This window comes from Oncorhynchus mykiss, chromosome 9 (genome assembly GCF_057628025.1).
Source record: "Oncorhynchus mykiss isolate SJ-2025 chromosome 9, ASM5762802v1, whole genome shotgun sequence".
In the NCBI taxonomy this organism is placed as follows: domain Eukaryota; kingdom Metazoa; phylum Chordata; class Actinopteri; order Salmoniformes; family Salmonidae; genus Oncorhynchus; species Oncorhynchus mykiss.
Window position 1 is genome coordinate 58,349,825 of NC_143030.1, and position 15,593 is coordinate 58,365,417.

General features: G+C 42.1%; 1 protein-coding gene across 4 annotated transcripts in view; it reads right to left on the reverse strand.

Annotated features, from left to right (window-relative positions):
* Positions 1-6,400: 6,400 nt before the first annotated feature.
* The window catches only part of LOC110532389 (guanine nucleotide-binding protein G(I)/G(S)/G(T) subunit beta-1), a 49,552-nt gene continuing 40,359 nt past the window's right edge, over positions 6,401-15,593 (reverse strand). For 2 of the 4 annotated variants that reach the window (XM_021616258.3, XM_021616260.3), the window contains 6 exons: positions 15,256-15,418; positions 14,776-14,842; positions 14,320-14,521; positions 13,637-13,853; positions 12,268-12,383; positions 6,401-8,126 (listed from right to left, as the gene is read on the reverse strand). In XM_021616258.3, coding sequence (XP_021471933.1) covers positions 12,277-12,383; positions 13,637-13,853; positions 14,320-14,521; positions 14,776-14,842; positions 15,256-15,418 — 756 coding nt within the window. In that variant the 3' untranslated portion in view covers positions 6,401-8,126; positions 12,268-12,276. Of the gene's footprint in view, positions 9,821-12,267; positions 12,384-13,636; positions 13,854-14,319; positions 14,522-14,775; positions 14,843-15,255; positions 15,419-15,593 lie in introns of all 4 variants that reach the window. The other 2 variants (XM_021616259.3, XM_090184760.1) reach the window with 1 other exon arrangement.

Below are 15,593 nucleotides of genomic sequence, written 5' to 3' on the forward strand. Positions count from 1 at the left end.
GATAGGAAACACTGTCACCACTGATAAATCCACCATAATTGAAAATTTCAATAAGCATTTTTCTACTGCTGGCCATGCTTTCCACCTGGCTACTCCTACCCCTGTCAACAGCACTGCACCCCCAACAGCAACTCGCCCAAGCCTTCCCATTTCTCCTTCTCCCAAATCCATTCAGCTGATGTTCTGAAAGAGCTGCAAAATCTGGACCCCTACAAATCAGCCGGGCTAGACAATCTGGACCCTTTCTTTCTAAAATTATCTGCCGAAATTGTTGCCACCCCTATTACTAGCCTGTTCAACCTCTCTTTCGTGTCGTCTGAGATTCCCAAAGATTGGAAAGCAGCTGCGGTCATCCCCCTCTTCAAAGGGGGGGACACTCTTGACCCAAACTGCTACAGACCTATATCTATCCTACCATGCCTTTCTAAGGTCTTCGAAAGCCAAGTCAACAAACAGATTACCGACCATTTTGAATCTCACCATACCTTCTCTGCTATGCAATCTGGTTTCAGAGCTGGTCATGGGTGCACCTCAGCCACGCTCAAGGTCCTAAACGATATCTTAACCGCCATCGATAAGAAACATTACTGTGCAGCCGTATTCATTGATCTGGCCAAGGCTTTCGACTCTGTCAATCACCACATCCTCATCGGCAGACTCAACAGCCTTGGTTTCTCAAATGATTGCCTCGCCTGGTTCACCAACTACTTCTCTGATAGAGTTCAGTGTGTCAAATCTGAGGGTCTGTTGTCCGGACCTCTGGCAGTCTCTATGGGGGTGCCACAGGGTTCAATTCTTGGACCGACTCTCTTCTCTGTATACATCAATGAGGTCGCTCTTGCTGCTGGTGAGTCTCTGATCCACCTCTACGCAGACGACACCATTCTGTATACTTCCGGCCCTTCTTTGGACACTGTGTTAACAACCCTCCAGGCAAGCTTCAATGCCATACAACTCTCCTTCCGTGGCCTCCAACTGCTCTTAAATACAAGTAAAACTAAATGCATGCTCTTCAACCGATCACTACCTGCACCTACCCGCCTGTCCAACATCACTACTCTGGACGGCTCTGACTTAGAATACGTGGACAACTACAAATACTTAGGTGTCTGGTTAGACTGTAAACTCTCCTTCCAGACCCATATCAAACATCTCCAATCCAAAGTTAAATCTAGAATTGGCTTCCTATTTCGCAACAAAGCATCCTTCACTCATGCTGCCAAACATACCCTTGTAAAACTGACCATCCTACCAATCCTCGACTTTGGCAATGTAATTTACAAAATAGCCTCCAATACCCTACTCAACAAACTGGATGCAGTCTATCACAGTGCAATCCGTTTTGTCACCAAAGCCCCATACACTACCCACCATTGCGACCTGTACGCTCTCGTTGGCTGGCCCTCGCTTCATACTTGTCGCCAAACCCACTGGCTCCATGTCATCTACAAGACCCTGCTAGGTAAAGTCCCCCCTTATCTCAGCTCGCTGGTCACCATAGCATCTCCCACCTGTAACACACGCTCCAGCAGGTATATCTCTCTAGTCACCCCCAAAACCAATTCTTTCTTTGGCCGCCTCTCTTTCCAGTTCTCTGCTGCCAATGACTGGAACGAACTACAAAAATCTCTGAAACTGGAAACACTTATCTCCCTCACTAGCTTTAAGCACCAACTGTCAGAGCAGCTCACAGATTACTGCACCTGTACATAGCCCACATATAATTTAGCCCTATCAACTACCTCTTTCCCAACTGTATTTAATTTATTTATTTATTTTGCTCCTTTGCACCCCATTATTTTTATTTCTACTTTGCACATTCTTCCATTGCAAAACTACCATTCCAGTGTTTTACTTGCTATATTGTATTTACCTTGCCACCAAGGCCTTTTTTTGCCTTTACCTCCCTTCTCACCTCATTTGCTCACATTGTATATAGACTTGTTTATACTTTATTATTGACTGTATGTTTGTTTTACTCCATGTGTAACTCTGTGTTGTTGTATCTGTCGAACTGCTTTGCTTTATCTTGGCCAGGTCGCAATTGTAAATGAGAACTTGTTCTCAACTTGCCTACCTGGTTAAATAAAGGTAAAATAAATAAATAAATAAAAAATTCTATGGCTGGCCATGCTTTCCATCTGGCTACCCCTGCCCCGGTCAACAGCCCCGCACTCACCACCCAAACTGCTACAGACCTACAGTGCCTTGCGAAAGTATTCGGCCCCCTTGAACTTTGCGACCTTTTGCCACATTTCAGGCTTCAAACATAAAGATATAAAACTGTATTTTTTTGTGAAGAATCAACAACAAGTGGGACACAATCATGAAGTGGAACGACATTTATTGGATATTTCAAACTTTTTTAACAAATCAAGAACTGAAAAATTGGGCGTGCAAAATTATTCAGCCCCTTTACTTTCAGTGCAGCAAACTCTCTCCAGAAGTTCAGTGAGGATCTCTGAATGATCCAATGTTGACCTAAATGACTAATGATGATAAATACAATCCACCTGTGTGTAATCAAGTCTCCGTATAAATGCACCTGCACTGTGATAGTCTCAGAGGTCCATTAAAAGCGCAGAGAGCATCATGAAGAACAAGGAACACACCAGGCAGGTCCGAGATACTGTTGTGAAGAAGTTTAAAGCCGGATTTGGATACAAAAATATTTCCCAAGCTTTAAACATCCCAAGGAGCACTGTGCAAGCGATAATATTGAAATGGAAGGAGTATCAGACCACTGCAAATCTACCAAGACCTGGCCGTCCCTCTAAACTTTCAGCTCATACAAGGAGAAGACTGATCAGAGATGCAGCCAAGAGGCCCATGATCACTCTGGATGAACTGCAGAGATCTACAGCTGAGGTGGGAGACTCTGTCCATAGGACAACAATCAGTCGTATATTGCACAAATCTGACCTTTATGGAAGAGTGGCAAGAAGAAAGCCATTTCTTAAAGATATCCATAAAACGTGTCGTTTAAAGTTTGCCACAAGCCACCTGGGAGACACACCAAACATGTGGAAGAAGGTGCTCTGGTCAGATGAAACCAAAATTGAACTTTTTGGCAACAATGCAAAAATGTTATGTTTGGCGTAAATGCAACACAGCTCATCAACCTGAACACACCATCCCCACTGTCAAACATGGTGGTGGCAGCATCATGGTTTGGGCATGCTTTTCTTCAGCAGGGACATTGAAGATGGTTAAAATTGATGGGAAGATGGATGGAGCCAAATACAGGACCATTCTGGAAGAAAACCTGATGGAGTCTGCAAAAGACCTGAGACTGGGACGGAGATTTGTCTTCCAACAAGACAATGATCCAAAACATAAAGCAAAATCTACAATGGAATGGTTCAAAAATAAACATATCCAGGTGTTAGAATGGCCAAGTCAAAGTCCAGACCTGAATCCAATCGAGAATCTGTGGAAAGAACTGAAAACTGCTGTTCACAAATGCTCTCCATCCAACCTCACTGAGCTCGAGCTGTTTTGCAAGGAGGAATGGGAAAAAAATTCAGTTTTTCGATGTGCAAAACTGATAGAGACATACCCCAAGCGACTTACAGCTGTAAGCGCAGCAAAAGGTGGCGCTACAAAGTATTAACTTAAGGGGGCTGAATAATTTTGCACGCCCAATTTTTCAGTTTTTGATTTGTTAAAGTTTGAAATATCCAATAAATGTCGTTCCACTTCATGATTGTGTCCCACTTGTTGTTGATTCTTCACAAAAAAATACAGTTTTATATCTTTATGTTTGAAGCCTGAAATGTGGCAAAAGGTTGCAAAGTTCAAGGGGGCCGAATACTTTCGCAAGGCACTGTATATCTATCATAGCCTGCCTTTCTAAGGTCTTCGAAAGCCAAGTTAACAGATCACCGAACATTTAGACTCCCACTGTACCTTCTCCGCTATGCAATCTGGTTTCCGAGCTGGTCATGGGTGCACCTCAGCCACGCTCAACGTCCTAAACGATATCATAACCGCCATGGTTAGACTGTAAACTATCCTTCCATACTCACATTAAGCATCTCCAATCCAAAATGACATCTAGAATTTGCTTCCTATTCCGCAATAAAGCATCCTTCACTCATGCTTCCAAACATACCCTCGTAAAACTGACTATCCTGCTGATCCTTGACGATGTCATTTACAAAATAGCCTCCTACACTCTACTCAGCAAATTGGATGCAGTCTATCACAGTGCCATCCGTTTTGTCACCATATACTACCCACCACTGCAACCTGTATGCTCCAGCTGGCTTCATATTCGTTGCCAAAACCACTGGCTCCAGGTCATCTATAAAAGTCTTTGCTAAGTAAAGCCCCGCCTTATCTCAACTCACTGGTCACCATAGCACGTGCTCCAGCAGGTATATTTCACAAAGCCAATTCCACATTTGGCCACCTTTCCTTCCAGTTCTCTGCTCACTAACTTTTTTTTTGTTGTTGTTGAATTTTAGCCCTTTTTCTCCCCAATTTCGTGGTATCCAATTGTTTAGTAGCTACTATCTTGTCTCATCGCTACAACTCCCGTACGGGAGTAGGGGCTCGGCAGTAGAAGCCAAGGCAAATTGCTAGCTAGCATTAAACATATCTTATAAAAAAACAATCAATCATAATCACTAGTTATAACTACTAATCTAGTTTAGCAGGCAATATTAACCAGGTGAAATTGTGTAATTTCTCTTGTGTTCATTGCACGCAGAGTCAGGGTATATGCAACAGTTTGGGCTGCCTGGCTCATTGCGAACTAATTATGGCATAACATTGAAGGTTGTACAATGTAACAAGAATATTAGGGATGCCACCCGTTAGATAAAATACTGAACGGTTCCGTATTTCACTGAAATAATAAATGTTTTGTTTTCGAAATGAGTTTCCGGATTCGACCATATTAATGACCAAAGGCTCGTATTTCTGTGTTTTATGTTATAATTAAGTCTGATTTGATAGAGCAGTCTGACTGAGCAGCAGCAGGCCCATAATCATTCATTCAAACAGCACTTTCGTGCATTTTGCCAGCAGCTCTTCGCAAAAACAGCGCTGTTTGACTTCAAGCCTATCAGCCTAATGGCTGGTGTAACCAATGAGAAATGGTTAGCTGGGTGTGCGCTAATACTGTTTCAAACGTCACTCTCTTTTGGATTTGGAGTAGTTATTCCCCTTGCAGCGATGGGTAACGATGCTTTGAGTGTGGCTGTTGTCGATGTGTTCCTGGTTCGAGCCCAGGTCGGGGCGAGGAGGGGGACGGAAGCTATACTGTTACACTGGCAATACTATAGTGCCTATAAGAACATTCAATAGTCAAAGGTATATGAAATACAAATGGTATAAGTCTCATGTTCTGAGCAAGGAACTTAAACGTTAGCTTTTTTTACATGGCACATATTACTTTCTTCTCCAACACTTTGTTTTTGCATTATTTATTTGAGGCTAAATTGATTTTGATGTATTATATTAAGTTAAAATAAGTGTTCATTCAGTATTGTTGTAATTGTCATTATTATAAGTGACTTTTTTTTAAATTGTCCGATTAATCGGTATCGGCTTTTTTGGCCCTCCAATAATCGGTATTGAAAAATCATAATCGGTCGACCTCTAGTTCATTCCATGTGTAACTCAGTGCTGTTCTTTGTGTTGCACTGCTTTTCTTTATCTTGGCCAGGTCGCAGTTGTAAATGAGAACTTGTTCTCAATTAGCCTTGCTGATTAAATAAATAAGTGATAACTAAGCTCAGGTAGAAATCAGTTTTTCCAAACTAGACAAGCTATGGAACTCCAATATTTAGTCTTATATATATATATATATGAAATGCATGCCATCCCCATTACGCTCCTGAGTTGTCACGCAGTCTCTTGTTGATAGGAAAATTAAGACAAGTGACGTTTTGGTAACACTTTTTATGATCCACTGGCTTTAAGGGTCTTGGTGTATAATACTACCAGTGTGATTATTACAAATGCATCTACTGTATGTATTTATAAAGGGTGTTAATAGGAGCTTTGAGATGTGATGAAGCAACTTTAGGGTGATTGGGTGACATTCAATTCATTACTACATTAAACAATATTTCACTGGAGACATCGTTCAGCATAAGTGTTTGCTATAGTAAATAACTAATGCAAATATTGTAAACGTAAAAAGCAACAATTATTTAAGTGTAAAAGAAATCACTTTATTTGTAGTTACAATAACTAACATTGCTAAACATTTCAACTAGCATATTTTCTCAATTACACTCGCAACATCTCAAAACTGCATTTTAATATAGATTCTATCTTGCATCCAGCTTTCAGTTGTACACTGTCTAAAATGAAATACAAAAAGGTGAGAAGGGAACAGTGGGGGTGTAGAGATCTAGTTATTTCATGGAGAGAAAAAGGAAAGCAATTCATTTGTAATATTTTTTTATTTTGTATTGCCAACTCCACGCCTTACGCACAATTACAGAACATTTTTGTACAGAATGTCGCAGAGAAAACAGAATGGAAAAAATGCCACTACTGCTAAAGAAAGAGTCTCTGTTTACAAGGATAGGGGTACAGAACATTCTGCCATTCAGATGCTGCAAGTTCCTTCTTTTTTCTTATTAAAGGACAGAAAAAAACCTGTTTGTTACAAAATGTTTATTTTTTTTGTCGCTGGAATTTGTTTGCTACACAAGAAATTAACATTTCTTTGTTCCATTTGTGTGTCTGTGCGTGCATATGTGTTTTAAATGTTTAGATTACTTTTAAAATCAAGGAATCCTTCCCAAGTATGGATATAAGACCAGGTAACTGTTTATGTTATGGTGTTTGCTGCTCTCAAGTGCATAGCTTTGACATTTTAATTGAATTATTTATGCACAGATTAGCCAAAAACAATATAAATACCATTGTAATTATGATATATTTAACAGGTTATTTTCTTTAAAAGAAAAACATCAAAAGGACTTAGTTCATATGCACCTCTTTTTAAGCAATTCTACAGCATGCGATCCTAAGAGTTAACCCACCCATGGCAGACAACTTTTCTTTTTTTTTTTTTACTTAAAAAGTTTCAATATCATTATTTTCAAACATTGATTTATACAACCTTTCATTCAGAGTAGTAACTGCATTTCCAAGCACAGAATGGGTTCCTCTTGAAACTCCGGAAAGAAACCGGGGTATAAGTGGAGGCTTCCCTACCCAACCAAATCACATCACCGGTCCCAACCACAGTCAACAGAAAGAAATAAAATGAACCAATGGGATTTTTCATTTCATTATTCTACATTGTCACCAAACAGAAGGTGAAGAGAATGGGTAAATAAAAAAAAGATTTGATTTGTTTAAAAATTAACATTCATTATCACAAATAGCATGTGCTTGGTTAGTTAACTTTCCTTTAAACATTATTCTGCATATGCAAAGTAAAATTGTGTGCAAAAAAAATTCTTGACTAGACAGAAACCCCCCAAAAAACTGAGTAAAGAATCTTGGGACTAAATATTCAAAATGGCCAGACCCTGTCGGTGGCTCATGGACACCCTGTTGAAGCTCAATTCTCTTTTGCTTTTTTTTCTGATGTGATAAAGCTGGATTAAAATGACATGATCATGATTTTTTATTTCAAATCTACAAAACTTGATTCTAAAATATTTCATGACCAAGAGATAAAACAAAGCTTTTGCTCCTCAATTTACCAACAGGAGGCCACTGATCTAGTTCTGGGGGGAAAAAGAGGAAAGTAACATGACCGAAAAAATTAAATAAACATGGCTGGCCAAAAATCTAGAGTTAGATCATCATTGTGTAAATGACCTTCACTCAAACCTGTGTAATGAAGATGGATGATATTTGCATGGTGGTGAATGTATTTTCATTCAACACAATATCAGAAAATGGTCCCAGGAGGAATGCACAATTTCTTCCCCATTCCATTTCATACCACTGCAATTCCTCATCTTTTTTAGCTGAGTGATAAACAACTGTGGTATTTTAAATGAGAAGGAGAGAATTTTTGCCCTTGGTAGTTTTTGGGGGTGTTGGGAGTCAGTATAGTGGTGTTTTGATCAAATTGGATATGCAAGAAAATTGAATTTTTTTATGTTGGAATGGTCTTCCACTCCACTTTGGAGTCCGGATGCCATCTGAAAACAGGACAAAGAGAAACAAACTTGTTATTTGCAACAAAAGTACTTCCTAAAAGTGTAGAGTCATTGTAGACAATTAACCTCTTAAAAATGAACCAAACCAAACTGATTGGTCAACGGTGAGCTATAAACTGGATGGCCGCAAACCAACAAGCAGTTAAGACTGAGCTAGACTTGATTTTAGTGATTTCCCCATGTTCACCCACAGATGGCAGCAGATATTCAAACTACAGAATATGATATCCAGTGCTACACTAAATTACCAAAACTATCTGGACACCTGCTTGTCGAACACCTTATTCTAAAATCATGGGCATTAATATTGAGTTGGTCCCCCCCTTTGCTGCTATAAGTTTCCACTCTTCTGGGAAGGCTTTCCACTAGATGTTGGAACATTGAAAGCAAATCACCGCAGCATTCAGCCACAAGAGCATTAGTGAGGTCGGGCAATGTTGTCGGGCGTTCAGGCCTGGCTCGCAGTCAACGTTCTGTATGGACCTTGCTTTGTGCAGGGGGGTATTGCCATACTGAAAAAGGAAAGGGCCTTCCCCAAAATGTTGCCACAAAGTTGGAAGCACAGAATCGTCTAAAATGTCATTGTATGTTGTAGCGTTAAGATTTCCCATTACTGGAACTAAGGGGCCTAGCCCAGACCATGAAAAAAGAAAACCCAGACCATTATTCCTCTTCTACCAAACCATTCAGGAAGGTAGCGTTCACCTGGCATCCGCCAAACCCAGATTCATCCGTCGGACTGCCAAGATGGTACGTTTCCACTGCTCCTGAGTCCAATGGCAGCAAGCTTTACACCACTCCAGCCGACGCTTGGCATTGCTCATTGTGATCTTAGGCTTGTGAGGCTGCTTGGCCATGGAAACCCATTCCAGATGAACAGTTCTTGTGCTGACATTGCTTCCAGAGGCAGTTTGTAATTATCTTTTTATTAGAATGTTATTTTCTTTTAACAGGGGTTACATAAACAACCAAACTAAGCATACCACATAGACTAAGTACAATCAAAAGGAATAAGGATACAGCAAAACATTATACCAAAAGCAGTAATAAAGTGGAGAACAACATTTTACTTCACAATGATAGCATGGGACATTTATGGGAGGTTTTCTACAGGACAACAATGTGGAGACTAGATTTTCCAAAATGTAACAGACTTCTGGTGTAACTCAAAGGTAAGTTTCTCTAGGGGTAGAATAGCAGAAGCTTTAGAAAGCCACATTCTCACAATGGTACTTCAGGTGTGGACCATAATAACAATATACATTTTTTTGCTACGTAAACAAGTGTATTGAACAGATGTTCAGAGTCAGGGTCAAACACAACGTTACAATAAATTCAGCGAAAAAGCAAATTGTCTACCCAAGATGTTCTGGATGTGTAAATGAATATCATTCCAGTAAGACTGGATTCTGCTACAGTACCAAAAAACGTGCATGAAGGTGCCAGTATCCTGTTTACATTTGAAACATAAATGTGATGCATTGGAAAACATTCTTTGAAGGCGGACAGGTGTAAAGTAGATTCAATGAAAACATTTGAAATTGAGTTCTTGTATGCTTATGGAGGTGCATTTGGGGTAGACCCTTTCGCAGATAGAAGCCCATTCTTCCTCACCGAATGCATGTCCAATGTCTTTCGCCCAAACATGTCTCAACGCGTCATAGGATGAGGCACTTCTGTTCAATAAAATAGAATACAAGTCGAAGATTAAACCTCTCCGAACTTCATTAATTTGAAAATGTAGTTTTAAAATCGACTTTCTTCTGACCCTCTATGAAGTGTCTAAATTGTAGGTACTTAAAATCTGTTGGATAAATGAAACTCAGTGTTGGAACGATTTAAGAGTGTCCTGAGTAAATAAAGGCATAAAGTCAGCAATACCCTTTGTCTTTCAGCCCAGAAGTTCAATACTCCTTATTGTGGGGGAGGGGGGGGGATACAAACTAATCATGTGCTTGATCTGAACAGACCAGTAATATAGTTGCAGATTTGGCAAAGAGATCACTCCTAAATCTTTAGGCTTAATTTACTTGGTAAATTAGGTTCTAGGTTTCTTATTGTTCCAGATATATTGGCATTCCTTTTCTGGAAAAAAAAAAAGGACTGAGATAGATGCCAAGGGATATTTTAGAATAGATAATTTAGCCGAGGAAGGATGTTCATCCTGACAACATTAATCCTGCCAAAAAGAGTTTGGTAGGGTAGATCAGTTAACCAGGTCCTATTTTATTAATTTTTTTACCCCCTTTTCTCCCCAGTTTCGTGGTATCCAATTGTTTTAGTAGCTACTATCTTGTCTCATCGCTACAACTCCCGTATGGGCTCGGGAGAGACGAAGGTTGAAAGTCATGCGTCCTCCGATACACAACCCAACCAAGCTGCACTGCTTCTAAACACAGAGCGCATCCAACCCGGAAGCCAGCCGCACCAATGTGTCGGAGGAAACATCGAGCACCTGGCAACCTTGGTTAGCGCGCACTGCGCCCGGCCCGCCACAGGTGCGCAATGAGACAAGGACATCCCTACCGGCCAAGCCCTCCCTAACCCGGACGACGCTAGGCCAATTGTGAGTCGCCCCACGGACCTCCCGGTCGCAGCCGGTTACGTCAGAGCCTGGGCGCGAACCCAGAGTCTCTGATGGCACAGCTGGCGCTGCAGTACAGTGCCCTTAACCACTGCGCCACCCAGGAGGCCTTAACCGGGTCCTATTTAATCTTTGTGAGCAAAGGCATATAATTTGAAGTGAACAGGTCTTTAAGATTTGGAGTAACATTTATGCCCAAGTACTCCAAGCCTGTTTCAGACAGCTGGAATGGAGATATCATATCTCAGTTGATTGTAGAGGGGATATTCAAAGGTATAGACATGGATTTATCCACGTTAATTTTGTTCCCTGACAGGTTACCATATTCAGATATGATGTCTAAACCAAAGACCTCTGCAGTAATGGACATGTGCTTTTATACATCAGCAAATAATGAAATTTAGTGCTCTTCGTCACCCACAGAGATGCCCCTTCCAGGGGCAGTTTGAAACTCAGTAGTGAGTGTTGCAACCGAGGACCGAAGATTTTTTTACACGCTACGTGCTTCAGCACTCGGTGGTCACGTTCTGTGAGCTTGTGTAGCTGAGCCATTGTTTCTCTTAGTCACTCTAGGAGCTGAGCTCTTCAGTAAGGCCATTCTACTGCCAATGTTTGTCTATGGAAATTGCATGGCTGTGTGCTCGATTTTATACACCTGTCAGTCAGCAACTGGGGTGAGGCTGAAATAGCCAAATCTACTTGTTTGAAGGCTGTACACATAATTTTGCATATATAGTCTATTACACAACCTCAACACTCCATCCACTCAAATACAATTAGGCAAGGATGATGAGATCAATCTTTATCCAAGTTACACTGCACTGGTACATGGTCCCCTCATGAAACCAATTTTATCCATCAACTGATACAGAATGCATTCTCATGGCAGCTCAACCCAAATAGGACAACCCACTTTACGAAGTGGCACGGATACGATGCAACTACATGGCACCTTTACTTGGATTTATTACAAACAATACACAGCAACTCAATTGAAACCATAGGCTATTTCCACTCAGTATAATTATAGTTTCATATAGTGCATCTGCAGTGTTCAGTTGAGTAAACACATTCTGGTTACCAATGTAGCTGTAGAGGAACTATAGGGCATAATGAAACAATTAGGAAAAATACATTTCTTCACCCAGGACAAGAGGCAAGTACAACTATATTCCTATTCAAGTCAATCATGCATTCATGTCTTAATTTACAGGGTCTGTGTTCCTGTAAGGCATCTTGAGATGTTTACTTGAACAGAAGTTATAGTCCACCTCCAGATATTTTGGAACTTTTCCAGTTGAAAAATGATATTCAGAGTAGAATCATAGTAATATACACATGTTACACTTTAAGCTTCAATAGAGACATTTGGAGCAAAACAGCACTTTTGACTCAAAACTTACATTCTACAACTTCAGAAAAGGATAAGGTGAAGTTAATTAAACTGGAGTTAAATGTTCTTTATGGGGAGAGATGAGGAGAGTGCCATAGCATGTCAGGCATACTTGTGGTGGGATGGCGGCTGTGAAGTGTAGTTACCTTCAGAATCTAGTTCCAGATCTTGAGGAAGCTGTCCCAGGACCCTGTTGCAACGGCCATTCCATCATCGGTCACACCCAAGCAGCTGACACGGTTGTCATGTCCAGCCAGGACACCTAGGGACAGAGCAGGGTCAGACCATGAGATCATATCACAACACTCAGCCAACACCACACCATCTCTTCTGCTCACTTAGTTTAACCCTTAAAAGAGCATTCCATGAACAACCTGGCTAGTCTATAATTATGTGTAGGAGTTCTATTGCATTGTATAAATGGAAGAATCAGTTATTAGCAAATGTTACTAGTGCGTGTCAGATCCAGCCCATCGCTTTCTCCTTGGATCCAGACCACAGTCAAAAGCACTAAACTATTCATGCCTCTGTGGGAGCTCGTCCGCTGCTGGAGCAGGTGAAACAGCAGGGGCTGCATCCACAAACCCTGTTACTGTACAAACTAGCCTTCACTTGCACACTCCCTGTCATGGATTTAACAAATGGTGAAAATTCCCTCCAGCCAATGCTTACACCAGTCTTATGCTTTTGACTCCACGAAGGGAAGTCTAAGTGCACAATTCTGGAAAAAGGTGGAGAATCTGGAATTCTCTAGTTCAATCTGCTCTATACCCAGAATTGCTGTGTCTGCAGTATCCCTGCTGTACTTGAGGAACTAGTCTGGCTACAACACCGACCCCTGTGTGGCCCCAGACGGTACCTCCGATGTGCTGAACTAAAGTAACCCTGCTGTTATCTGATACCTACAGGAACCCAGTCATTCCTGTAATACGGAGATGCTCCAAATCAATATCTCAGGTACTCCTCACATTTTTTGTCACATGCACCGAATACAACAGGTGTAGGTAGACCTTACCGTGGAATGCTTACTAACAAGCCCTTAACCAACAAATGCAGTTAAGAAAATATTTACTAAATAATATTTTTTTTAAAGTAACAAAAATAAAATAACAATACTGAGGCTATATGCAGGGGGTAGCAGTAGCGAGTCAAAATATCCCTGCTACAGTAGAACCACACCTAGTAGATCTAGTCCATTCCAACACCCCACCCCTTTTCACCAGCACTGGCTGCACTAGCTACATTCCACCCGGCTCCACTACCTGGAGGTACTGATGACGTCAAATATAGGTGTGTACAACCGTCAGAATGTAGCTTGACCACTGCTCTGCCACTGTACCCCCGACTTTTGTCATCATGACCGCCTCAAAGTAGGATAAAGTTGGCTCTAGATCTAGAGTCAGTTTAGTGTTTTCCCCCCTAACCATTAAGGATGGGATTGGGGAGTATGGGGACCTGATTCTAGACCTCTGGTTAGGTTGCTTTTTAACCCCGTCACACTTTCCCGGCATTCACCTGCACGGTCAGCCTTGAGGCTGTCCCACACGTTGCAGTTGAAGTCATCGTAGCCGGCGAGCAGCAGGCGGCCACTCTTGGAGAAAGCCACCGAGGTGATGCCGCAGATGATGTTGTCGTGGGAATAGACCATCAGCTCCTGGTCAGCGCGCAGGTCAAACAGCCTGCAGGTGGCGTCGTCCGATCCCGTGGCAAAGGCGTTGCCGTTGGGGAAGAACTGGAGGGAGGGAAAGAAGGGGGAGAGACAGTGAGGTTTGGTCTGATAAATTGCTCAACGCTCCACATGCGGTGTGTTTGTATGAGCTAGTACATAATGGCTGCCACAGCATCACCAAGGTGGGTGCTATACATTGGTAATGAGGATACCTTTCATAATGTAAAGCACTTGGTATTGACCAAGTGACCACGCATACTAAAGTTGCCAATGGACAATAGATATGTCCACAATCACATTTATACACGACATAAATATAGACCACCATTTAACAAGCTGGTGTGTATACAATGTCTGTTTTGAAGTCTGTACGTCTGAATGCAAAAGACAACCACAGGTGTGGGCAGCCCGCAGCGGAAACACTGGTGACAAAAGACACTGGCATCACAGGTGAGAGTTTGCGGCTCCGTTTTAAATGGAGGTGTAGCAGTGTAGGTTGAACAGCGGTCGGGTCGTGTGATTGACTTACGCAGATGGCATTAATGTCTGACTCGTGTCCGGTGAATGTCTGTCGGCACATTCCTTCTCTGATGTCCCAGAGCTTTGCGGAGGCGTCACATGCCCCGGACACAAACAGCCGGGTGTCGGGCGCCAGCGACAGGCTCATGACGTCACCGGTGTGGCCGGCGAATGTGGTCGTCTGCTGGCCCGTCTCAATGTCCCAGAGAGCACTGGTGGACGGAGAGTGGGAGGAAGGAGAAAAGAGAAAACATCTGACTGGAGTTTGGAGTGAGTGCCTTCTGTCATACTCCTGGTTTGCATTCAGATATCTGCCTTTTCATGTACACTCAAAATGTTATCAACACAACAGTGCAGAACTGGCATATCCACTGGCATATCCACTCAGTGAACATGGTGGATGGATGGATACCCATCCCCATTCTTCCTTGCCTGTCGCCCAGGCAGGCACAGTTCCCTCACTCACCAGGTGGTGTCTCCAGAGCTGGTGACAATCTGGCTGTCATCCACGAAGCGACAGCAGGACAGGTAACCTGGATGCCACAGCAGAGCAGACAGTAAGTCAGTCAGTCAGTCAGCATTGAGAAGCAGTCACAATGATCTCAAGACAGAAGGAAACACTAATTGAACTACATTACAGTTTGTACATTATAGGCCTGACCATGAAGGGTACAAATAGTTTATAAGAAGTGAATGTGTACAACAGAACCAGCTCAATAACACTAATGTTCCTTTTCACAGCAACTAGACAGACACAGCTCCTGTCATGAGACTGAAATAAGTGGCATTGAACATATCCAATGCTTCCAAGGTACTGGTTAAAAAAAATCTAGTGCATAAACAATATCTCTCCTGCAAACTGAACGTTGACCATAGTCTATCCTGTGTTACAGGTGAGCTGTCCGTGTGTACACACTGTGGTAGCTATTAGGGGTGACTACCGTACCCGTATGTCCGGCCAGCTCACGGCTGACACGCACGTTGCCCTCGCGGGTCTTGAGGTTGTAGATGGAGCAGATGTTGTCTAGGCCTCCACAGGCCACGTAGTTCCCAGAGGGGGCGTAGGCACACGTCATCACCCAGGAGGAGCGCAGTGGGATGGCGTGGACCTGAGGGAGACAGGGAGGAACTCTTGGTTTGATTCAAGCATGGACCACATATACTGGGAAGCCTATATCACATGTCACATATACTGGACATCCTATGTCATGAAACAACAAATGGTAGAGAATCTTTTTTTGTTTAGTTGCCCTCATGTTTTTAGGTAAAATTAAAAAAAAAAAA